At 41.8% G+C, this 22,375-nt stretch overlaps 5 protein-coding genes across 6 annotated transcripts; 3 read left to right on the top strand and 2 right to left on the bottom strand.

Moving 5' to 3' along the window:
- Positions 1-78: 78 nt before the first annotated feature.
- Positions 79-6,107, bottom strand: LOC135485524 (organic cation transporter protein-like). Its single transcript, XM_064767626.1, has 9 exons — positions 5,504-6,107; positions 4,934-5,136; positions 3,821-4,051; positions 3,082-3,278; positions 2,501-2,788; positions 1,890-2,024; positions 1,340-1,546; positions 878-947; positions 79-638 (listed from the first exon to the last, which is right to left on the bottom strand). Exons 1-9 carry the CDS (start codon positions 5,628-5,630, stop codon positions 357-359), a joined length of 1,740 nt encoding a protein of 579 aa, XP_064623696.1. The 5' UTR covers positions 5,631-6,107; the 3' UTR covers positions 79-356.
- A 995-nt stretch (positions 6,108-7,102) lies between these two features.
- LOC135484897 (uncharacterized) lies at positions 7,103-11,641 on the top strand. The gene is made up of 4 exons (XM_064766597.1): positions 7,103-7,291; positions 9,637-9,743; positions 10,040-10,246; positions 10,701-11,641. The coding sequence occupies exons 2-4, from the start codon at positions 9,718-9,720 to the stop codon at positions 10,939-10,941; spliced, it is 474 nt and encodes a 157-aa protein (XP_064622667.1). The 5' UTR covers positions 7,103-7,291; positions 9,637-9,717; the 3' UTR covers positions 10,942-11,641.
- A 498-nt stretch (positions 11,642-12,139) lies between these two features.
- On the top strand, positions 12,140-14,121 carry LOC135485393 (calcium-binding protein 1-like). Of its 2 annotated transcripts, none has more exons than XM_064767375.1 (4): positions 12,140-12,199; positions 12,564-12,634; positions 12,828-13,037; positions 13,519-14,121. In XM_064767375.1, the coding sequence occupies exons 2-4, from the start codon at positions 12,612-12,614 to the stop codon at positions 13,754-13,756; spliced, it is 471 nt and encodes a 156-aa protein (XP_064623445.1). In that variant the 5' UTR covers positions 12,140-12,199; positions 12,564-12,611; the 3' UTR covers positions 13,757-14,121. The 2 variants fall into 2 exon arrangements, with proteins under 2 accessions (XP_064623445.1, XP_064623446.1); XM_064767376.1 differs by having other exon boundaries at positions 12,149-12,203.
- A 941-nt stretch (positions 14,122-15,062) lies between these two features.
- On the bottom strand, positions 15,063-19,793 carry LOC135484956 (threonine aspartase 1-like). Its single transcript, XM_064766672.1, has 13 exons — positions 19,685-19,793; positions 19,365-19,432; positions 19,004-19,072; positions 18,685-18,805; positions 18,221-18,308; positions 17,778-17,857; positions 17,316-17,434; positions 16,953-17,081; positions 16,624-16,699; positions 16,237-16,350; positions 15,834-15,991; positions 15,481-15,650; positions 15,063-15,206 (listed from the first exon to the last, which is right to left on the bottom strand). Exons 1-12 carry the CDS (start codon positions 19,701-19,703, stop codon positions 15,567-15,569), a joined length of 1,125 nt encoding a protein of 374 aa, XP_064622742.1. The 5' UTR covers positions 19,704-19,793; the 3' UTR covers positions 15,063-15,206; positions 15,481-15,566.
- Positions 19,794-20,957: 1,164 nt separating this feature from the next.
- LOC135484759 (phosphatidate cytidylyltransferase, mitochondrial-like) lies at positions 20,958-22,303 on the top strand. Its single transcript, XM_064766435.1, has one exon. It carries the CDS (start codon positions 21,073-21,075, stop codon positions 22,081-22,083), a length of 1,011 nt encoding a protein of 336 aa, XP_064622505.1. The 5' UTR covers positions 20,958-21,072; the 3' UTR covers positions 22,084-22,303.
- Positions 22,304-22,375: the final 72 nt, after the last annotated feature.

Genomic DNA, 22,375 nt, shown 5'->3' with positions numbered 1-22,375 from the left:
TGGTACATGTACGTGACTCTTATAGCATTTTTCGCAGCAGGTCCGGGGGTGTGGTTTGCACAAAGAAACAACTTCAAAGGCAATATACTTTGTATTATTACATGACTCGTACATAATGGTACATAATGATGTATAAATATCATCATACTGCGATAACATCATTAAATACACAGTCGTCGAGTCTATTCTTTTCGACTCTCTCCAACAAAACTAATTTTACTCGTGAATCTGAAACATCGGCATCACTACTACTTTCTCAGTGTTACGACAAAGATTGAGCGACTAGAGTTCCCGACATGCTTCTGGCGCATCAATTTCAGCTTGAAACACCTCCTAGTCCAATGACAGAGACCACGTTATGCTATTTCATCCTCTTTGCTCGGTGTTGGGAATTTCCTCAGTTTCAGCTTATCAGTTACAGGTTCATCGCCTGCCCCCGATTCCTCACCACCTCTGCCTCCTCTCTCCTTCCGCTTCCGGCAACAAGAGAAGCAATCCTCCTCATCCCATTGGTCCAATTCCTCTGCGGTCTGCGGCAAAGCGCGATGGCGCGTCTCCGGTAGGCAAAGGGAGAGCAAACCTACGCCCACAGAGAGAGCGCCAAATACCACACCGGGAAGCCACGAGATGGTGCGAGCCTGAAAAATAAAACTATTTAAATGATTTAAAAGTAAAGAAGGAACGTTAAGACAGATAAGCGAGGCATCGTGCCTGAAGCGGAGGCTCTTTTTATATTGTTGACGATTCAAGTTGATATAAGTTGATTGTAATGTTAATAACCGAAAAGTTTTTTTTAAATATTCAATATTAACATCATACGCTGGCATAGATTCCTTCACAAATTTTGAGGTTTTGATGAGAAATTAAGTTAACTTACCGCTAATGTTGAAAATGGAGCAATCATCCCACCAACTCTTGCAAAACTTGTTATCCCGAAACCAGTATTCCTAAAAATAGAGAGAACTAAAATATACATGTATCCACTCTAAAGCCAATTGGAAATAATTCACAGTGTATCTATAGTGCTCAGAATCGTGTCTGCTGAGAGAGACTTAACGTCCCGGGGTTATTAAATGAACGTTTGGCTGTGATATTAACATCACCACAAAAAAAATAGGACGCTATCCGAAAAAAAGAAGATCAAACACCATTGCGGTTTTTCAAAAAATGTACAATGTACAAAACTTGTAAGACCAGAAGTGCAGTGAACTTGTTGGATTGGCGAAAGCATACATCCTAACTCTCATGCGTTCGCGTCACCACTAACGAGCCTGATTAACAAGTGACCCCATCCCAAAATGGATGAAAGTGCATGAGTCATTGTTTGGGTGCATTTTACCTTAGATTTGTCGGGAATAACTCCGGGGTGTAAAGGATGATTGTATTAAACGATGCAGTGATGAATAGCTTCCCCAGCATGTTGAGGGTGACGATGAGCCAGACCAGACTGTCTCCCGATGGCGTCTTCCGGGGCACGAACAGCAGGGCGACCAGGAAGAGACCCGCAAGGAAGTGAAACACACACAGCGGCAGACGACGACCAACCCTACAAAAAATTGTCATTTATGCAACCGACTTGCTATTAAGATTGAGGAGCTACTTTTGCTTCATTGGTAAGCAACATACACCAAAATCCCTGTCTTTTGTCAGTTTTCCAGGTTATTTCACGACGAGTTACAGTGTTTCAAGAATACTGGTTCCCGGGGAGTGGTTACACCTAAAATAAAACTTCTGTTCTGAAATGGTTTTAAGGTAGGTAAATGGGCCCTCAGTCAATATATCCATAAGGGGTCTAGAGTAGTTTGTACATTTAGTTTCACCAGACATATCGCATAGTCAGCGCGGAAGACGAATAACTTAACAGCAAAAAAGTCCGTGCTGGGCCTTACCTCTGGAGAAAATAGATATTCAAAATGGCTGCCGGAATCTCGACGAGGGCGTTGAGGGAGAAATTGAGGAAACGATTAGGAGTCAGTGTCACTGATGTAAACTGAAGACCGAAGTAAACAAGACTGTTGACAAACCTTGAAGAAGAAGAGATTCGAAATCAATGATGAAAGATACATATGTGTTAAGAAAATATAGTTTGAACATGATTACCATTACTGTAATCGAAGTTACTTTATGTTGTATCTGTTTTTAGAACGACATTTTTAAGCTTTCAGTTTTGATGAACCTGTAAACTAAGAGGAGCTACGCTTATAGGAAATATCACTGTTCCATTGCTGCTTCCAAATTTCATTCGCTCCATCCCTCAAGTGAAGATTCCGGACTCCCGCTCAGTCATGACCAATCGGATGCCCTGTAGCCCCAAAAGGCAAATGCTTTCTGAGCCGAAGAAGCGTGATACATGCAGGAAACTTCGGACTGGTCGATGCCTGATATTGAAAGTCCAAGCTTTCATCTCGAGGAAAGTGAGTCAAATGGCATTTTAATGGCGCTGGTCATGTCTCAAAAGGTTGAAATCGTCGTAAGTTATAACGAAGCTACATGCACTTACCAAAGAGAAAACAGTATCAAAGTATTCTTCCTAAGTTTTCTGTTGGTGACCAGAGTGAAATACTCCCCCATACATTCCTTACAATCGCACAATTGTTTGCTCCCCAACTTCTCATCTGGAGATCTTTCGTCATCATCTGATTGATTTATGATTTTCTCGTTCTTTGCTGCCTTTAATATGACCGGAGGTAGATCTAATTTATTTATCTTAGCAGCTTTTTGGAGTATTTTCTCTGCCTGTCTCGCCCTGTTGTTTGCAACTAGCCACGGAATAGATTCGGGACACAGCCTGCGAAGAGTTTAACAACATATTTTGGGTTATTAGTTCTAACTGTTGATCGCTGTACATCAACTGTAATTGGTATAAAACTAAAGCTCCGAAGTCAAGCAACCTTTTTCGTATGAGCAGAAGTGACAATCTGGCAAACGTAAGGACATGTTTGGAATCAGGGCGAATAATGCCTTTCAATGTGCTGGAGTCAAATAAGTTGACTTCGAAAAACTTGGACTCCATTTTCGATCTATGTACATTGTATCTATCTGAGATGGAGCGCCACGAAAGTGAAAGGTGCTAAATCTTACCAGAATCCTGACAAGCTGAGTGCAGGAATGAGCGCGATGGCAATCTGTAGGTGGCGCCACTCTCGAATCATGTATCCCAGAAAGCAGAGGAAAAACATGGCAAACGCCCAAAAGAACTCGACGACAATGCCAGCAAAGGTTCGCCTGTTGGTGGGGAAGAGCTCACAGGCAGCTATAAGACCGGTGGAGAGGATACCCTGGAAGAGGTATCATAACTTCGACACTGACTGACTCTGACCTTCACTCACCTTGGGTTGAATTTTCTCGCAAACTACATTGCATAGTTCATCAGACAAGGAAGGGGTTAGAGGTTGTTTTGCTATCGCCTGTAACCCCTTCATTTGCCTGATCAACTGAAGGCACGATTAGTTACGTATATAGTTTGTTACCATATAATAAGCTATGATAAACTAATTTGGGTTTGAATCAGTGTGTAGGGCCGAATGATATTCACGATGAGTAAGAGGAAGGGTACATGGGTGGAGACCAAGGGTGGAGACGGAGGAGGCCTTTGAGGTGATGACGTGAGACTGGTGTTACAATTGATTTACATGATTGTACTTGATGCCTTTCCACCGAAGATCAAAATAAACCGAGATCGCCAAGAGACCAAATGGGGAAGGTCAACGACAGCAGAGCTGCGCGAGATAGGACATGTATACGCGCAATTGGGATGGGGACTTTATGTCCAACGAATGATTAAGAGACATTAGTAGGTATGTTACAAGATTGTACTTACCGTGCCGATAAAGCCTTGTAACACTCTACAAACGGCAAAAGTGGAATAATTGGGCGAAAAAGCCCCAATGAAGGTGACGACGGCCAGCATGAGATGGCAGAGGAGGAGGGCAGGTTTTCGGCCGAATTTGTCCGCTAGGGGCGAAATGACAAGATTTCCCGTGAGCATACCAACAACAAATAACGTCTGACTTAATTCTGATAGGTAATTGTCTCCACACACGAGATCCCACTGCAATTAATAAATTGGAAAATGAAATAAATTAAAATGTAAACTTAACAGAATTTAAGATTTGTCTATTCTTGCAGCTTGGGTAGCATCCCAATCTCCCAATGCAAGGACAGCTAGCATTTCCTCCTAAGCAAAAGTACGCTGGTAAACGGTACTATAGTATCACGAAGCGACAGTCACCAATGGCGCGGCTAGGTGATTGGTAACATCACAGAGTCTCGGAAGGCATAAGTTCCTTTTTTCAAGCATCTTCTCAGGGTTTTTTAGCCAAGCCGAAACAGCGAGCGTCAAAGGCGCCAAAGTCTGGCGTGGGAGTTTCTCAAGCTATCATCAGTCCTCAGTGGAAATTTTAATGCTATTCTCTTGTATCTGAGAGCCAAATAACATGCACTCTCACTCAGCTTACAAATTTTACGATTAGAAGTCAGATTGTTGGGGGGGGGGGGGCTGATTGTAATTTCGAACTCATTTTAGACAACCAATCTTGGAAGGGTCAGAATTAGCCTATGTGTATTTACATATTCAGTCCCATGTATATATTGACTTAATGTCAGATATCATGATATCTAGTTCTAATTCGGCCATCATCAGACAGGCTTCACGAGAATTTAATCTTACAAGTTGACTCTCTTAAGTAGACAACAGTGATAGGCTGACTGATTAGCTGTTCGAATATTCGCTGTTCATTTCGTGTAGAAACGACGTACTGCTGATGTCAGTCACTGCATTACCAGGGTGCAGTATTTTGTTTATCAATGGGCTCGATTATTTGACAACTGTTAAGAGACAGAATAATGACCTGTCCCCGATGTACTCAATTTCATTCACACCATATGGATTTAACCGGTGACTGAGCCAAAATCAGTCACTTTTCATTATTACCTGAGAGACAATGGTATTTCCAAACTTCTCATCATACACCCACCCGTCTTTACAAGCCACGGTAGAAGCGTTCTGACCGGCGGTAGCGTTAGTAGCATTATAATCCAACATGTGACAGCTGTCTATGACTAGCTCCCCCTCCTTCTCGACATAGACCAGCGAAGAGTTGTCTTCAACTCGACAGTGGTGGGGAGGAACAGCTCCTGAAAACCATCAGATGAATATTTCGGTCAGACAACATATGCTAGCTTACAGATTCACGTCTCTGTACTGACTCAACGTTACTCCATTTTCATTTTCATCTCAATTGATGATGTTTCAATCTCAATTGAAGACACTTTACCGAAAGAAGATAATCTCGTGCCACCTTTGAGGAAATACTTGACAGCTACAGCCTTCTCTAATTAAGTGACGGCATAAATCATACGTGAACCCGGCCTAACAAGCATTAAAATTTCAGTACGGACAAGTTTATCCCTATTTTCGCCCGGTTCAAAGGTTTTTCAGATATTTGACGTAGAAACATTGATTTTGGCTGAAAAAAACCGCTAAGCGGAATCCTATACTAACCAATGAAAATGATTCCGAGGAGTTGAAGGCAAATTGGAATCATCATGGCCAAGGCAAACAGGCCATAATGCCACAGCTGCCAGACTCCATACTTCCCAAGGCTTTCTAATGCTTCGTCCACCTCCATACTCGACTCTGAAGTCTCGTCCTTCGAGAAAGATCCTTCTAAAAAGCCTTTGCCTTCCTCCCAAAAAGTTCTTTTTTGTCCTCGGGGGAAAGATCCTTAAAACATGTCTCCTACAGAATTCTTACTATCATAATCCTCATCCAGTCCTCAGACATTATACTCGTAAACTATTCTCCCTAAAGCTTGTTGCTCTAGTTTGTTTTGGTGTTTTTATACATGTTAGGTCCTCAGCACTAGATCCTCAGAACATTTTGTCCTCAGAGAGCTGGAGATGGATCCTCAAAAAGCTTTCTCCCACAAAAGCTTGGTTCGAGTACGGTGTTTGAATCATCAAACACGTTAGATTTGTTGCAAAAGCGATATCCTTAAAAACCTTTCTCCTAAAGGCTTGTTGCTTTTTTGGCTTGGAATCCTTATATATAGTGTATGTGAAGATGTTGTCAATCAGCGTCAAATACTATTTGGGAATAACTTTAATGTTATCAGGTACCAAGTTATAACGAGGTTAAACTCATAGAACTAGTTGTCATACGATCATCAGAGGGCTTATCGATTTTATTAGTTCATTGAGAACCATTGAATATCGAATAGGAATATGATACCACTTCCCATGACCTAGATGTTCTGATTGAGTCGACCACCGATCATTTGGGACAATAGGAATGGGTCACTGATTACGGTGGCTGTAAAAGGCCACGCGAAATCTTTTTTTAGAATGCCCGAATTTATTTTTTATAACTCGAGCGCTCGACTTATATCTCGAGCGCTCGACTTACGTAAAGGTCACGCAAAATATTTTTTAGTTTATTTTTCATAACTCGAGCGCTCGAGTTATGAAAAATAAACTCGGGCATTCTAAAAAGATTTTGCGTGACCTCGACTTATATCTCGAGCGCTCGAGATATATGTCGAGCGCTCGAGATATAAGTCGAGCGCTCGAGTTATAAAAAATAAATTCGGGCATTCTAAAAAAAAGATTTTGCGTGGCCTTTTACAGCCACCGTAACTGATCGATCAGGGCAATAAAATGTTGCCCAATTGAAGCGGGCTGACGTCCTGGTCTGCGGAGGTGAGGCGTTGCGGTTCGTAGTGCATTATCGAATACGACTTGTACAATGTTATGTTACTACGATTTCACTTAATACATTCAGGCCGACGGTTTACGCATGCTACATACACGATGATAATATCGTAACGATAGCCAGAAGCGCAAATTGACACCATCGGCGCTATTGGTACATGTACGTGACTCTTATAGCATTTTTCGCAGCAGGTCCGGGGGTGTGGTTTGCACAGAGAATCAACTGGTACATAATGATGTATATATAAATATCATTATACTGCGATAATCATCATATACACAGTCTTCCAGTCTATTCCCTTCGACTCCCACATATCCTGTATATTTCATTTTTAGGCTGAGATATTATTTTACTAGCTGGGGAGGTTTATTCTTACCTAGCTCTACCAGGTATGCAATAGTGGCGGTAGAAAGGCAAACAATCATCTATCTCAAGTTGCTCGTCTGCTTCTTAACTGCGTCTGCTCCAGTGACTTGAGTCAGAATACCAAAGCAGTCATAGGATACGGTACAGAGGCAAGCAAAACATCAGACAGGCAGCTGGGAATAGCAGGAACACAGGGTAGCGATACCAAGACACGTAAGTTAACTTTCATTTCATTTTTATGTTAGGTAGTCTTCCCCGGGATGGTGAATGACATATCACCAGCAGCCCCTTACCTACACGTAGGGCAAGAGATCAAAACTTATCACACACGGATTTCTTCTTTTTCTATGCGTTAACTTCTCCGACAGTCAGTTATGTTCGACGGATTTACTCATGATCAGTTGTCCGCAATTCTCCGTGAGTCCACTTTCCCCGCACAGTTGGTCTGCGGGGTGGCACCATTTGGCCAAATTTCTTGTCTGTTGGTTTCGTGCAGTGGGCAGTCCTGTGGTAGAGGACTCGCTGTCCTCGGTCCCGTGTTACAAGAGCATCACGGTTGGTGTTTGGTACATGGGGAATAGGTGGTGCCGCATCCTGCTAGACCCGCCACACCCGAATTCATTGAAAGTCCCTGGTATTAGTCACCCTAGACACTTCACTCTTGGCTTTAGTTGGGTTTTCGTCAAAGATAAAAGTTGAGAAAGATGTCCCTCTCGGTAAAACTTCATTTGTCTGTATTAAGTGTAAAACTATTAATTTCCAATGATTGCCAAAATGGCTTTGCCGATTCTAAATTATCCCTTGATCAATTCGGCTAATGGTCCTACAATTCGTTGTTCAGTTATATCCGTCCTTTGCTTTAGGTTGGCTTATAATTGAGCGACCCGCATTAGCATGCAGGCAGGTAATGCTTTGGTTTCTTCCAATCTGAATTGCGAAAAAACATGAGCAACAAACTAGAGAAGAACGACTATGCTTCGTGAGAGTTTGCTATCATAATTGCAGCAGGTATCTTATACTGAAATCTACAGCAGTGCATCGAGAGAGTAATCTTTCTCGAAAAAGCTCTTTGGCAATGCTTAGAAACAAGTCGATTATGTAAGTCAGCGATTCGGGGAACCCAACGTTACACCGGAAGTCAACTTTCGTCAACTCTTTTAGCCGTCTGCCATTAGGTATCCGAAGACACATCTTCCGTAACTTCGAAAAAACATAATTGAGATTACATTGTACCTTATTGTGAAATATCACTGATGAAGTTGATGGGGAAAGCATTTCGTTATTTTGGGGAAGCTTTGTTACCGCCAAGGAACATGAACTTGGCTATTTCTCATCATGCCCCACGGCGTAGGCCTACATATTGTAGGCCTGCATATTGGCCTACTCATGTACCTATTTCATGGAATCCTTTCTGTCTTTTTTTACAATTCGTACATACTACACTGTATATTGGCGCAGGTATCCTGCGTCTTCCTCGGGGTTATCTCTGAGTCAGTCTGAATCAGATTGGGTTCCCCGAAACGGAATTTGATTGGTATAATCAATATACCACGAGCGATATTGGGGGAATTCGCTGAGCTATCAGAACTCAGACATGCAAATAAAATTGCTGGCCAAATAAAGAATGTGTCGGAAATCTTTGAAACGCCAACAGCACATTTCTGATGCCTATACAATGTACGTTCAAAAGATGCAGGTCTATATTTTGACAAAAAAACCCACCTTTTTTCCATTTAGATGATTCCATCCAAGAAGGGCTGAAAAAGGCTCAGGCTGGTTGCTTTACTCCTTCAACTTACTATTCCGGGGTATATATAGGGAAATAGGCCGTTAGGCCGGTAGACTTGAAAATTCCCAATTAAGTCTATTGCTGGACAAGATCAAAGTGGTGAAATCATCCAATAACAAAAATCCGCTCAGGCCGTAGTTGGTTTTTATACCTACTTGCTATCATTGTATTAGGGGCTGAAGACTGTATATTCAGACCATGAGACATGTTAGAAAGTGACGAGTATTTTACCCGTCATTAACGGTGTCGGAGATACGGACAAAAAAGAAAGAGGCCGTCCAAAAAATCCTTCCAGTTTGGGTTTTGTATAGGTGAGGCTACTCCTGGCATCAACTAATAACAAAATCTCGCCACAGCTTAACAGCCACAGATTGGAGGGTGGGTGGGTGATTTTATGACTCAGCATCATATACCGGTAGATAAAACCTACCACACACATTCTCACTGCCCATCCCATTCCCTTAGATCAGATCAGATGTTTCCAATCAACGTTTTGGCTCTGAATTGACACAGAGGTTCTTTCCAATCGCCACGTTCTTCAAGCAGGGCGCTTGCTCAATCCACGTTATAGACAAACGCCAACGTTAGTTCAACTGAGCGTTTTCTCCTTCAGTTAACTTCACTAATACATAGAAGAGTTAGGACTTAACGCAAATGTTACTGCGCCCGCTGAATGAGTATAAACTGGGCCAGGAGCTTGATCGACATCGACTCAAGGTCTGAATGAATCCGAGGGAATTATGGCATTGTCTTTACTTTCGTTTTTCAGAACCGATACAGAACTGATCTGCTGATAACGAAGGACACGTAGTTGGTTCTGTAACTAAGAAGAAAAATACACCCGAAAACTATGCCGCCTGTTGGAAGGAAGGTGCCGTGAGTGCAGTTATTTCATCTTTTTTTCACAGAAATTCAGGAATTTCTGATGTTACGTAATAGGTAATAGAAGATCGTTTGCTCTGGTTGCCTTGCGTCCTCGGGCAGACTGTATTTTTTATTCCAGCAAGGAGCGTCCATCTTATCACCAACAAACTCAACAACAATTATAGGGAGTGCCGCTCCCCTGGGTTGAGGTTGTTGAGTCGAGAGAAGTTCAAAATGGCTGACACGACCGATTCATTTCCTTTCGCCACCTAGTGAACAGATTTGGTACCTATCCATTTCTTTTGCAGGAAAGAAGTGCAGGCTATCTTCGACAAGTACAAGGAGACCAATATCGCCACGCGTCTGAAGAAGCCCGAAGCGATCAGGATGATGTCGGAGGAGTTTGGCCTGACGGAAGAGCAGGGAGAGAAGATCTTTGAGACATTTGACCAGGACAAGAACGGCATTATGAGCCTTTGGGAATTCGAGGCATTGTATACGACAGTCGGGGACAGGTAAACGAGAGGTTTAGCAAAGTCTTGGTTTTTTGTCAGACTGTGACTCCAGAACTTCACCCTCAATAAGCATTTGCGTAAACGATGTCGTTTAATAGGAAAACGGAAATATGTATGGTTGAAGTTGGGTGTTGCAATATCGTAGTTGGGGCATTGATAAACCTCTCTCAGATCTGTATGCTCACTGCCGAAGTACAATGACAAATCAGAATTCGGGCCGGGGACGGTCTTCCGGTGCGACGATTGTCAGCAACTGGTAACGGTGTAACGTTTTGGTGTTTTTCCTTTTCTGGGTGTCTCCCTTAATGTTTGGGAGCGCTGAAATGAATGACACGGTTTCTCCGTTTCCACCATGTTGAAAAGCCATGATGATTCTCCCAATCAATATTTCTAGATTAAATATTAATTGTTATCCTGAATTCACAATCCTGAATGAGTTGATGAATCTTTTCAGCGCGCAAGAAATTGTGAAAAAGTTTGAAGAAATGGATGTCGATGGTAGCGGTAAGCTGGACGCTAGCGAGGCTCGGGCTGGATTAAAACAAATGAAGACGACTACCGGACGAGATTTCGAGGATCGGGAGATCGATTTCTTCCTCAAATCCAACACGGGAGAGGATGGTATGATCGACTTAGGACGCTTTGTGCAGATGTTATTCAGACTGAAGATGTATAAACCGAAGCCAAAGAAATAAACATCTAAAGATGTCCTTCAACTAATAGTTTTATACAAACTGATATCGAACTTCTTGAACTTTCTTTGGTCCTCAATCAGTTTAAGAAACAAGGTAAAGTGGTACAAGTATGCAACTTCGGTATAATTCTAGCTCCTTTGATGTGGAAAACATCTGGTAGCCAGCAGAGGATGTACGCGGACTTGTACCACCTTGTCTAACCTCAAGACTTTCGTAGGGCAACTGCAAGACTTCCTCACGCAATGAGTGATTTGACCGACTTGTTCGTCGATATTTGACTGTGAGGGTTTCCCCGATGCTTTGGGATAAGAGAAATGAGAATACATGTATAACTTAACAAATGAACAGTTTCCTCTGGCAGTGGTTGTCCGGGTAATGATAAAAAGATCACTCGTCGGCTGGTAAAATTGGTCATTGCTGGGCCTTGATATTTAGGCCTATCTATCGCTGGTTGCCACAGGTCACCTTGGGTGCCTGCGACAACAATCTGTCGTATGTGAAACCCAACGATTACCAGCTTTACCTGCAGGCGAGAGAATTTTTGCCGCACATCGCGCAGTGAGGTCACTGAGACAAAATTTAATCTCTTTTTGCGGGGCGCTTTATATACAATGTACCCGCAAATATCAGGATTTTTTGTGTATACAACAGCAGAGACAATATGGCGAAAAGCTTCTAAATAAATATTAACCAAACTTGACACCACCGCGTTACGTGAAATCTGTTGAATCGCAAGACCAATGTGTCTTTTCAACGAATCAGTTCACTTTTTACTTTTTCAGCTGTGAGATTGTAACTTTGTTTACGTTAACCGCTTCATCGCCTCCTTTTCTTAAAACTTGGGGCCAGCTTTCGATGTTTCGTCTCAATAGTTTACATGTATCCTTTTCCGTAATGACCTTAGGCAACCCGATAAAATGCTCATACATGTAGGCAGCGTTAGCGTGAAAACAAAGGACACGGCGTATAAACACGCTCATTTGGAAATAGACTTTCAAAGATGTTCAAAATCGTTGACTTTGAAAGCATCCTTTGTAGGCCTGTCCATAGAACCAAAATTATAGCGACGATTTCACGGAGAAGAGCCCGGATAAATGCGCAAATTTAGCGTAGTCATCCTTTATGTTTCGTCTAATTACACAGACCATTAGATTATTTGACACCGTGACATGTCATTTAGAAGCTTGTTGTAAAGGCCTGGAAATAGTCTGCTGAGAGAGCTTTGACGGAGCAGCTGGCTTGTTCTATACTGACTCGGGTAGGTGTGTTATCTGATAATTACATTTTGAAATTTATCTATCTAAACTTCATGTGAAATACTGGCAGCGGCCATAACGTAAATTCTTTACCCGCCCCCCCCCCCCCTCGATTTCCTCGATTTGAAGACCCAGGGGTTTAGTAGACACACTCGATAGTGGAACCAGGTTCTTACAGGAAACATTGCCCCAAGAATCGCCGCCCAGTCGTATGTATGAATGTATGCATTTTTCGATAAGACATCAAGGTGCAAAGCCAGAGAAACCATGCAATAACCTTTAAATTCTACAGAGATAACAATATTGTCCTTGGGCATTTCCCAACTGTGGACAAAATTCCATCTATACCAATTCGATCATTTTCAGGAAGGTGTCACTCGATCTCTCGTCGAATTTATAAGAGCCTGCGAGAGGATGTCAGTTGGAAGGCAGTTACCGTGAGTAAACTTTTGTGCAATAGTACATTATTGGTCCATTTTCAGTCACTGTCACTGATCCTACGGTTTTCCGTTTCCCTGAAAAACCTCTATGGGGTGCGTATTTTTATGGAAGATTTTAATAGTATAAGGGCATCCCTTTTGATAACTAAAATCCTAATTACACACATTTTCTTCACATTTTCATTCACAGGAAAGAAATCCAGGCGATTTTTGACGATCCTGAGTACGGTGCAGGGATTGGCCGAAAATTAAAGAGGGAAAACGCCATAAAAATGTTCGTGGAGAGATTCGGCATGACTGAGGCGCAGGCAGACGCAATATTCGAGACCTTTGACGCCGATAAAAACGGCGTCATGACCTTGCGGGAATTCAGGCAGTTTTACGCAACCATTGGCAATAGGTAACGATTTTTGTGTATTTAAACCTCAATACGAGTCAGTCCTCCCCTCGCACACGTTAAATAAGCTCGGGTCATTATATAGTAGTGGATTACAGCTGCGCCTCCGTGGCTTACTATCAAAGACCTTGTTGTCTCTATTGAAAAATTTGCGTGGTCGCCAATGATTATTAAACATCCAATTATCGCATTCTAGATAATAGTGCCATGAATGGTATGATTATTCCCACTTCGAAATGCATGGTATATATGTGCAATTCACAGAAGAAAATCAATTTTGGCGAAGAGGAACACAACCCAAGATAATAATTATGGTATACTGTGTCCTGTGCTGTTGTCAACCACCGCCGAGACACATGCAAAACATTTCATAAGAACGCTGCGACCGGTAACGTAATCGGCGTTACTTTGTGCGATTTAGCCTATTGGCGGCCGCTTTCCAATCATGCTGTCTTAGTAAAGTTATTCTATCTCTCCGTTTCAGGGGGCAGGAAATCATGGACATGTTTGAGAGTATGGATAAGGACAAAAATGGCAAGTTGGACGCTGAGGAAGCTACTGCGGGATTGAAGGCCCTGAAAACGCAGGATGGGAAGGAGATTACCGATGAGGAGGTCAAGTTCTGCATCAATACGAACAAGGGGGCGGACGGTGTCATTGATGTAGGAGAGTTGGCCCGCATGCTAATTAAGCTGAAAATCATCATGGTCAACAGAAAATAATCATAGCCATGAATGTTGAAATGACTAGTGAGGGCACTTGAGAGTTCAGTTACTGGGTGTCGTATGGGACCACTGTAAATCGGTCAGGAGATATCCCGACTTTCTTGCTGACGGTTGATAGAAGTTGGAGTCAGTTTCCTTGTCAAGAAGGGGTGTTGTCATCAAAAAAGAGTCGAGTATTATGACATTACATGCTCGGCCAAGTTACACTTAGGTTTTTAGCTAACTTCCAACTGTTGACTCTGTCAAGGGGAGTGTCTCTCTTAACTTAAGGTTTTTCAAAACAGAAATTATATCATAAGAACCAAGACATTAGAAGACGATCTTAGTCATTAATTATATAATGTAGGCGAACAGGTAATAAAACGTAGTCCTAAATTGTATTCATTCCTTTTTGCATTTTTCATGCCACCCGAATGTCAGCAATTGATTACTTTACTTTTTTACCTGAGATGGTTCATACTGGTGGTCGTGTCTTTTGAGGGACAGTGTGACAGAGCACTGCGTCAGTGAATCTTATGAACTGATGTAATTGCAGGGCAAGATCTACCCGTAGTGTCTTTAGGGTCAAGGTGTGGACAGCAGTGCCAAACATCCCTGAAGAAGCCTTCATGAAGGATGACGCCAACAATGCCCCGTTGTCCCCAGATTAGAAGGCACCAGCAGTTTATTCAGGACGAGAATGAAAGCGATAGAGCTTGCTTAGTCTTCAGGACCTGGATGCGAAATGAAGTCCCCTGAAATTTGACAGCAAATGTCCCCTAGCTTGAGAATGTGTATCAGGACAAAGATTCGAAAGTTTGGGGCATGTCTGATCTAGAGTAGATGTACCAGCGATGTCCTCAGGACGAGCTGGTGACAGTAGTGCCAGTGTCTTCAGGGCAAATGTCTCTTTGAGAACGTGTCGGACCTGGCAAGGTCATCAATGCTGCATCTCCACGTCTTCAGTTTAAGGTGCTTGCTATATTCTCGTCTCTCAAGGTACCTCGGACAGTAGTTTTGTAAATAGCCAGGCTGCATTCGCATTGTCCCACCATTCCCATTGTCACATTAGGACTAACAAAGTGTAATGAGTGTCAGAACTAGGATGGGTGTGTCGCTCCTGCTAACATCCATGTCTTACGACTTGGATGCGCCAGCAATGTTGTCAGGAACCTGGGTGAACTGCATTGTCACCTTATCCAAGGACTAGCTTTTGACAGTAGTGACGGTCACGTCTCTAGGGCTTGGATGGGTGTCTCAGGACTTGCCTCTTGAAGCAACTTCCGCGTCAAAGAGATGTGAGAAACACAACAGATCAATCACATCATTTATTAATCATAATACTGTACAGGAAATGAAACTACCAGTACATAATACTTCCTCTTTCTTGAATGTTATCCCAACGTGGCCTTTGGGCTGTGAGCATTGCAGAATCTTCCAATTTCTTTGATGGCTGGTGTATCAGCTCCTGAAATGACAGAGAGACAGGATTAAGTGGAATGATCTGAATTCACTTATGGCAAATCCTAGGTGGCAAATTACCTGATGAGATGATTAGAGGTGAAATGCAGCGGCAAACGCACAATTTAACAACGGACCAATCCTGGTTCATGAATTTAAGATTCACTCAAGTGCATCACAACTTTTTGTGACTTTTGGGGGCATTTCACACTACCAAAAAGAGTATGTTTTGTACTCTTTTGAAAATATGGATAATTATGGATGACCTCTTTAATATTTACCTCAGCTTCCTTCTTGTTGTCACAGCAGGGAGCACTGTGACACTGTCCCCGAGATTCAATTGGTAACTAGAGAAGTATGGGCTTTGTCAGGATGTAGCTGCCTGCCATCGAAATGAACGCCCTTCCATCATAAAAGATGCCTTGTCTTTCTCCTGCCTTGATAAAATACTCTGTAAGAACCAATCAAAGTTTTTAAGTATCTCGCTCGAAAGGTGTTTCCAATCACAATCTAAAGGTTCTTGCCTTCTCATTCTTCGTAATTTCGTAACAAACATCTTTCTTTGTAATTTGATTTCAATCAGCTCTCTTTGTAATTTGGTATCAAGCATCTTTCAATGTATTCAAATACGTACCACTGGTTTGTCCTCATCAACTCTCATGAATCCAACACACATTGTTTCAGTGGTATGCGCCCAGACGACCTCAACCATCATTTCGCCCTCATCTTCATCACACTGTGCAGCAACAACCCCACCAAGCTGAGCCTCCACCCCAGCCAGGAACTCCGAACCTGATGAAAGAGAAGCAGAACTGAATTAATTCAACGATGTCCCCCAATGTCCCCCTCCACAACCACCACCACTCATCATATTTGGGGTACGCCAACACCTGTTAAAAAATAAAAGGCCTATTTAAGGTTGCTGAATACATGGTCAATCAATGACCCAGATTTCATGCCAAGGCTTAAAGGCACTAAATGGCTACGGAGGTCTATGCTCATATACACCAGATCGTAAATCCTATGAGAAACCTTACCAATGAATTTCTCTTTGAAGGCATGACTGACACCAAAGCTGGCACTGGCAGCAAACCTCATGGCCTCCCCACACTCCTTGGCGAACATGGTCTTAATTAAGTGCTCTCCACAACCTGGAAAAGATACATTACGGTAGTATCAGCGTTACCGTAAAATAGAGTGGGAGGATGAATAGAAAGCAGTTCTACCAAGTTGGGTGATAGCCAATACAAACAGTCAGCAATACAAGTGTTACACACTATCACTTTCGATGAAATATACTGTGAAAAGATAGGACTTTTTAAGTACTAGAGGAGTAGTGGATGTTATTACAATATAGCATACTCTACAGGTACACTCCAATTATCATCAGTGCTATTCAAGCTGTAACAGAATCTTAAACTTACCAGAGGTGCTGACGCCAACAGCCGGCAACGTTTCGTTCCTTTTCAGAGCCCAACATCCACAGCCATACATCGCAGCCTGAAAAGGGACAAAACTCCACTCATTCCTTAACTTGGCATTTTATTCTAATTAGCGCAACAAATTGAATTAAAATTGTTAAGATGTTTATACATGATTGGAAAAAAACTTACAACAGACAATCTAGAGTTTATCAACAAAATTCACTAACTAAACTGTTTTGTAATGAAAAATCAAAAGCAATGAATTTATCCATTGGCTCAACACTACAGATGTTCACTTGCTTCAATACAAGGGGTACAACCTGGCTTACCTGTCCGATCCTCCCCGGGTGCTTCAGCATTATGCCACCACTGGACACGCCAGCAGCAATGTTACCATTCACGTCAACACAAACAGCACCGACTGTATCTTGGATATCACTCTCATCGTCAGAATCATCCTGAAAAACCACATCTTGCCAACATAACAAGGCCGGACTCATGCAGCTGTCAATGCAAACCCTTGACCCCTCTTGATCAGGGGTCACCATTAATCAAGTGTCGAGCTTTGAGCGAATAATTTTTTTCCCGTCGACTTTCTTGGCCCTTCTGACTATGAAAAAGGACTTAAAGCACTTGACTCGGCTGCCGACTGGAGGCAAACATCCATGCCTAAAATGTGTATGCTTACTCACCAAGCAGCAAAGGTTTTCCGGTTTCCTGATCTTTCTTTCCGTGGCAGCACTATTAGACATTTTAGAGGTGTGTAGCAATAGTTTTCTCCGGTGCTTGACATAAGCTCTATGGGAAGATTCTTGAATAGAGAGGAAGCATGTCAAGGTCAGGTTTTAAGGCTATATGTGACCCACTCATGATCAGGCAAATCAAGGACATTGCTTATCAAAACAGGGATGGATTAACTGGCACAGGCTGATTGAGAATAAAATTACCTTTAAAATCATCTATTCATTACACTTGTCAGTTGCTGACATTTGGACTTCAGAACAAATCATCCACTTAATGAAAATTAATGAAGATCAAAAATTACTTTCTGCGTACAAAGGGCTCGGGCCTAACTCAAGCCTTGCAACACCATAAGCAACCGGTAATCTCTACCCTAAGGACAATATCAGGAAAGAGGAAGAGCATGTACATACCGCTCACCATTGAATCAGGCTCACAGACAGCAAAGTCTTCATTGATACACCACTGGCGAGCACCATCACCAACCAGGGTACTGAAAGAATATACATGTACTAATTAATTAGGTTTCTTTGCCTGAAAACGAAAGGTTGTCTTACCTCAATTTGGTGAGTAATTGGCATGGACAGGCAAATATCTCCTCATTGGTTGAAAAAAGAGGGGTATGTACAAGTACCTTGTTGTCATTATATAGAATGTACTAACATTGTTAAAAGCCACATTTGCTCAGAAGTATGTCTTGGTCAGCTACATGTGGATTATTAGACAGAAGCAGATACAGAGCTATGACCTCACTATATACGGATATATCCAAATACTCCAAATACCTTCTGCTTTGGGCAATGCTTGAGAAAGGAGGGAGATTTCAGTAATAGGGCAGTCATAGTCTATTCCTTACCATGGAGGGACTCGACCAAGGGAGAGTTTTCCACCAACTTGTGCTTGGAGTAATCGGTAGGCAGCAGTTATGGGGTTTCTGATGTTGGCTGGTAAAAGAAAGGAGAAATGAAAAAAATTTAAATTAGTCAAAGAACTTTTTATCAAGCCGGGCAAAAAGAGTGACTTTCCTGAGTTTTAAGATTGTCTCCATCTACAGTTACTGGAAAAGCTATTTCCAGGTGTTGGCCAAGCAACAGAGGTGCTGTCATATTGCAGGAGAATTTGAAGTTTTATATTGACACACAAAACTCCCAGATCATATTGCCTCCCTGCCATCAGAAGACATGCAAAATGATGACATCGAAACAATGCATTCATGTCTTCAAACTTGGGATTTAACTGTCTTTGGAAAACAGTGTTCAGGCTAAGGTTCTCATTTCAAATATCAGGCACAGTATAAACTTAATGAATGTCCCACATTACCTGGAAGAGCTCCCACAGCTCCATAATGACAGGTTGTACCATCCATGATACTTGCATCACATTCCACTTTCCCATCAAGTGTCAAATTTGAGCCATAACCGGCATTTGTACAGTCTGCATCCTAGAACAATTCCAAACATGTATTTCAATGTTTCTATCTTCCTAATAGATTTCACAATTCTGTCAATTTGTACGACATTGAAGACATAAATCCATTCAGTCTTAATGACAAGCTCATGGCCAACATCCTAGCAAATTTTGATTGAGAGCGCCCAGTCTGTACTAAAATTGAATGAATATCAAATAATGAATTACACACCTCCAATACTGTTATGGCAGCCTGTACAGCCTCCACTGATGAATTTCCATTTCTCAGTAAACTAACAGCCTGCAAAGAAGACAGTTCACATGAATGCAAGATAAACACAGAGCAAGAAACATTTAGTTTAATACAAAGCAAGTCAATGAAGTGGCTGATGCCATGCATGACTTTGTAGATCACTTAATAACAAACTTATTTTGCCCCGAGTTCGTGAACTTCTAATTTACAAGAAGATATGGAGACAGGAAGATTGGGTGACAGAACACCATGTGTGATATGATGTAACTCATGGTCACAATCTGCCGTCTATTCAAGTGCACCGTCTTGAAAGTTCCAAGCGGCAGCTAAGGTCCCTTACCTTCTGGCACGCTTCATCACAGGTTTTCTTGTAGACATCTGCCTTGGCCCCAGAATGATAACCAGCACCTGAATAAAAGGAGACATTTATTTCATGGGCGCACTAAGTCCTTGACTTTTCATATTAGACCGGTTGGAAGAAGTTTGGTCGACCGTCTTAAGACCAGTCATGTCATGTGTTTACACTTACAGTACACCAACACATCATTTAATCATTTAAACAAAAACTCTTCCGACTTCTCCATCTCTGAACCTTATTTTTTCTTTTTCTTCTGCTCTCTACTTATGGCACTTTTACTTTCAGCTTTCGGTGAAGGCTACCTGCATGAACAACTATCATCTTTTGTTAGTGTTTGTATTCAGAAATGAGGAGAGGAATCTGATGACATGGACATCCATCCACACAACTTGCACGTGGGTTTGTTATGAATTTGGGTGGATGGGAACCAGACTGATGTTCCACATAACATACAAAAGATTTTAACTATTTCAGTCATTTCGAGATGTATTAAAGGCTGTTACATGAACTGAATATATATTTTAAATGAAGAATACAATAGCTTTATTTATGGTGCCATAAATGGCTCATAAACGAACATTTAACCAAACATTAGTGATAGAAGCGACTGTTATTAAAACATGGCAACATCCATTCCGAAAAATATTGAAAAAGCTTATTATTTCCTCCTGTACGTCCAAATTTAGAGTTTAGATTATGAACCAATGTATATGCGAAGGCATAAACATACAAAGAATAATTCAAATCAACGTCAGTGCTTGTGTTTCTTCAGGTTTGATAAAAAATGACTCCCAAAACACTTGACGAGATACCATCAACCTCGTCCCCACTACCGTTGAATTGAGCCTATCTCAATTACACGCAGCATGTACATGTACATCTTATTTTCAGGCCCCCTCAGTCTCCAGTGTTTTCCCTTTTGCTGAATAATGCTGAAGTGTGTGATGTTTGTTTAATTTGAGATATTTGTAACCGTGTGGATCCGTATGAACAGATTAAGTACTGATCTGAGACGAGGAGCTCTAGGGAAAGAGCGAAGACGTTACACACGGGAGAGTGGACGGTACACCCCCACTAGACTGGTTACCCTTGTTCATCCTTAAATCTAAATACGGTAGATTCAGCAAGATCTCACCAGTTGGACTTTGAGGTGGCCATTCAGGGCAAAAAAGGAATGAGCATCCACACGGTCTCATGTTTCTGCTGGTTTGTTTCAATATTGGTCTTGTAATGTTAAAATGTACTTTTTGCCTTTGCAGAACAGTACTTCTGAAGTTGCTTTTCGTCAACAGATGTCATGCCAAAATACAGTAAACTACAGCTGGAAGTCCTTAGTCTATATCGTCAGTTCTTGAGAGTTGGCCGAGACAAACCAGGAATTCGAGAGTACGTACGGCAGGAATTTCGGAAGAACGCTCAAATCCCAAGGAGGGAAGTGATGCACATTGAATACATCGTTCGAAGGTCGCAGCATCAGTTGAAGACTTTGCAAGAAAGTAACATTCAAGGAATGGGAATTTTTACCAAGGATTTGCCTGAAGATGATTCAGGACCTAAGTAGATACAAACGTTGTGACAAGCATTCTATTGGTCTTTCAAGAACATTTCATTACATGTGTGATGTCATGAAGAATTCCAACTCCCTGGAGTTCACTTTCTTGATGTAGTTATTGAGTTAGATTGTCTGATCATGGCAAGTCAAACAGTGGTGGTTGTACCTTCAATCTATAACCAAGTTCTCCGTAACTTTCCTTCTGGATTCAAATTAGCTTTTGCCTATGGCTCAGGTGTTTTCCAGCAAGTTGGCCATAAAGATAAAAATAAGAATATGTTGGACTTTATATTTGCTGTCGAAGACCCTCTCCTTTGGCATAAAACAAACATTGAATTGAATCCTAAACATTACTCATTTCTGCGGCTATTTGGTTATAGGAGAATTGCAAGTATTCAAGAGAGATACGGTGCTGGAATATATTTCAATACCTTGGTACAGTGTGAAGGGCGCCTCGTAAAGTATGGTGTGATTAGTTCTGATCGTCTTCTGACTGATCTCCTGGACTGGGACACCCTGTATGTTAGTGGCCGTCTTCATAAGCCTGTTCTGATGATAGAGAAGCCAGCACCAGAACTAGATGCTGCCCTGTTGACTAATCTCCGAAGCGCTGTGCATGCAGCTATGCTGATCTTACCAGAAACTTTCTCAGAAGAGCAGCTTTACATGACCATAACAAACTTGTCTTATTCAGGTGATTTTCGAATGTCGATTGGTGAAGACCAAAATAAGATTAAAAATATTGTCAAACCAAATATGGAGAATTTTAGGAGACTTTATGAAACGATTCTAGAAAAGGAGGACCATTTCCATTGGAATAAAACTAAGGGGTTATTCGAGCAACCACTGTCTCCGTCCTCGCTCAGTCATCATCTAAACCTTTTACCAAAGATTTTGTTAAAAAATTTAGTCCTTGATCGCAACAGAGACGGGAGGTTTCGTGACACTGAAGAAGTTGTGAGGAGTTTAGCTCATGATATGTTCTGTGGTGAAGCCGTTGTCAAAAGTATGTCTCAAATTGTCAAAAGTTCTAGTTGGTCTCAAAGCTTGAAAGGTTTGCTGACAGCTGGGTTGAGCAAGTCTATAAGATATGGTGGTGCCAAGTTAAAGAAGATGTTGAAGAGTAAATTATCATCATCTTCTTCGTGAGGGGCACTTCAGATGATGTGTTGGGGCAGGTCGTTCCACAGCTGTGGAGCAGCGGTTGTGAAAGCCCTAGCACAGACACGTTGGCACATTCTTGTTCCTGCTCGAGGGTACTTGTAACAAAGATGTTCCTGTGTGTGGGTGAGGGATACTAGTAATCGTATTTTATTACAGTGCACTTTTCAAACGGTTGAAGATTAATGGTTATCTTTTATAACAAATTTGTTAGGCTGTTGCGATTAATAAACTAGTAATCAATCAATAAAAGACTACTTTGTATTATTGTCGTCTTGAT

This window comes from Lineus longissimus, chromosome 3 (genome assembly GCF_910592395.1).
Source record: "Lineus longissimus chromosome 3, tnLinLong1.2, whole genome shotgun sequence".
Classification (NCBI taxonomy): Eukaryota; Metazoa; Nemertea; class Pilidiophora; order Heteronemertea; family Lineidae; genus Lineus; species Lineus longissimus.
This window is presented reverse-complemented; position numbering and strand designations above follow the sequence as displayed.

Coding starts and splice junctions, on each gene's coding strand:
- LOC135484897 (XM_064766597.1), top strand. CDS start 9,718: ATGCCGCCTGTTGGAAGGAAGGTGCC. Junction 9,744..10,039: donor CCTGTTGGAAGGAAGGTGCC/GTGAGTGCAGTT, acceptor TTTCTTTTGCAG/GAAAGAAGTGCAGGCTATCT. Junction 10,247..10,700: donor TATACGACAGTCGGGGACAG/GTAAACGAGAGG, acceptor GAATCTTTTCAG/CGCGCAAGAAATTGTGAAAA.
- LOC135484956 (XM_064766672.1), bottom strand. Junction 17,435..17,777: donor GCCTGATTCAATGGTGAGCG/GTATGTACATGC, acceptor TCTCTATTCAAG/AATCTTCCCATAGAGCTTAT. Junction 16,700..16,952: donor ACCCGGGGAGGATCGGACAG/GTAAGCCAGGTT, acceptor GTCCCTTTTCAG/GCTGCGATGTATGGCTGTGG.
- LOC135484759 (XM_064766435.1), top strand. CDS start 21,073: ATGGCAAGTCAAACAGTGGTGGTTGTACCTTCAATCTATAACCAAGTT.
- LOC135485524 (XM_064767626.1), bottom strand. CDS start 5,630: ATGGAGGTGGACGAAGCATTAGAAAGCCTTGGGAAGTATGGAGTCTGG. Junction 5,137..5,503: donor CCTCGGAATCATTTTCATTG/GTTAGTATAGGA, acceptor GATGGTTTTCAG/GAGCTGTTCCTCCCCACCAC. Junction 1,547..1,889: donor AATATCTATTTTCTCCAGAG/GTAAGGCCCAGC, acceptor AATTTTTTGTAG/GGTTGGTCGTCGTCTGCCGC.
- LOC135485393 (XM_064767375.1), top strand. CDS start 12,612: ATGTCAGTTGGAAGGCAGTTACC. Junction 12,635..12,827: donor TCAGTTGGAAGGCAGTTACC/GTGAGTAAACTT, acceptor TTTCATTCACAG/GAAAGAAATCCAGGCGATTT. Junction 13,038..13,518: donor TACGCAACCATTGGCAATAG/GTAACGATTTTT, acceptor TCTCCGTTTCAG/GGGGCAGGAAATCATGGACA.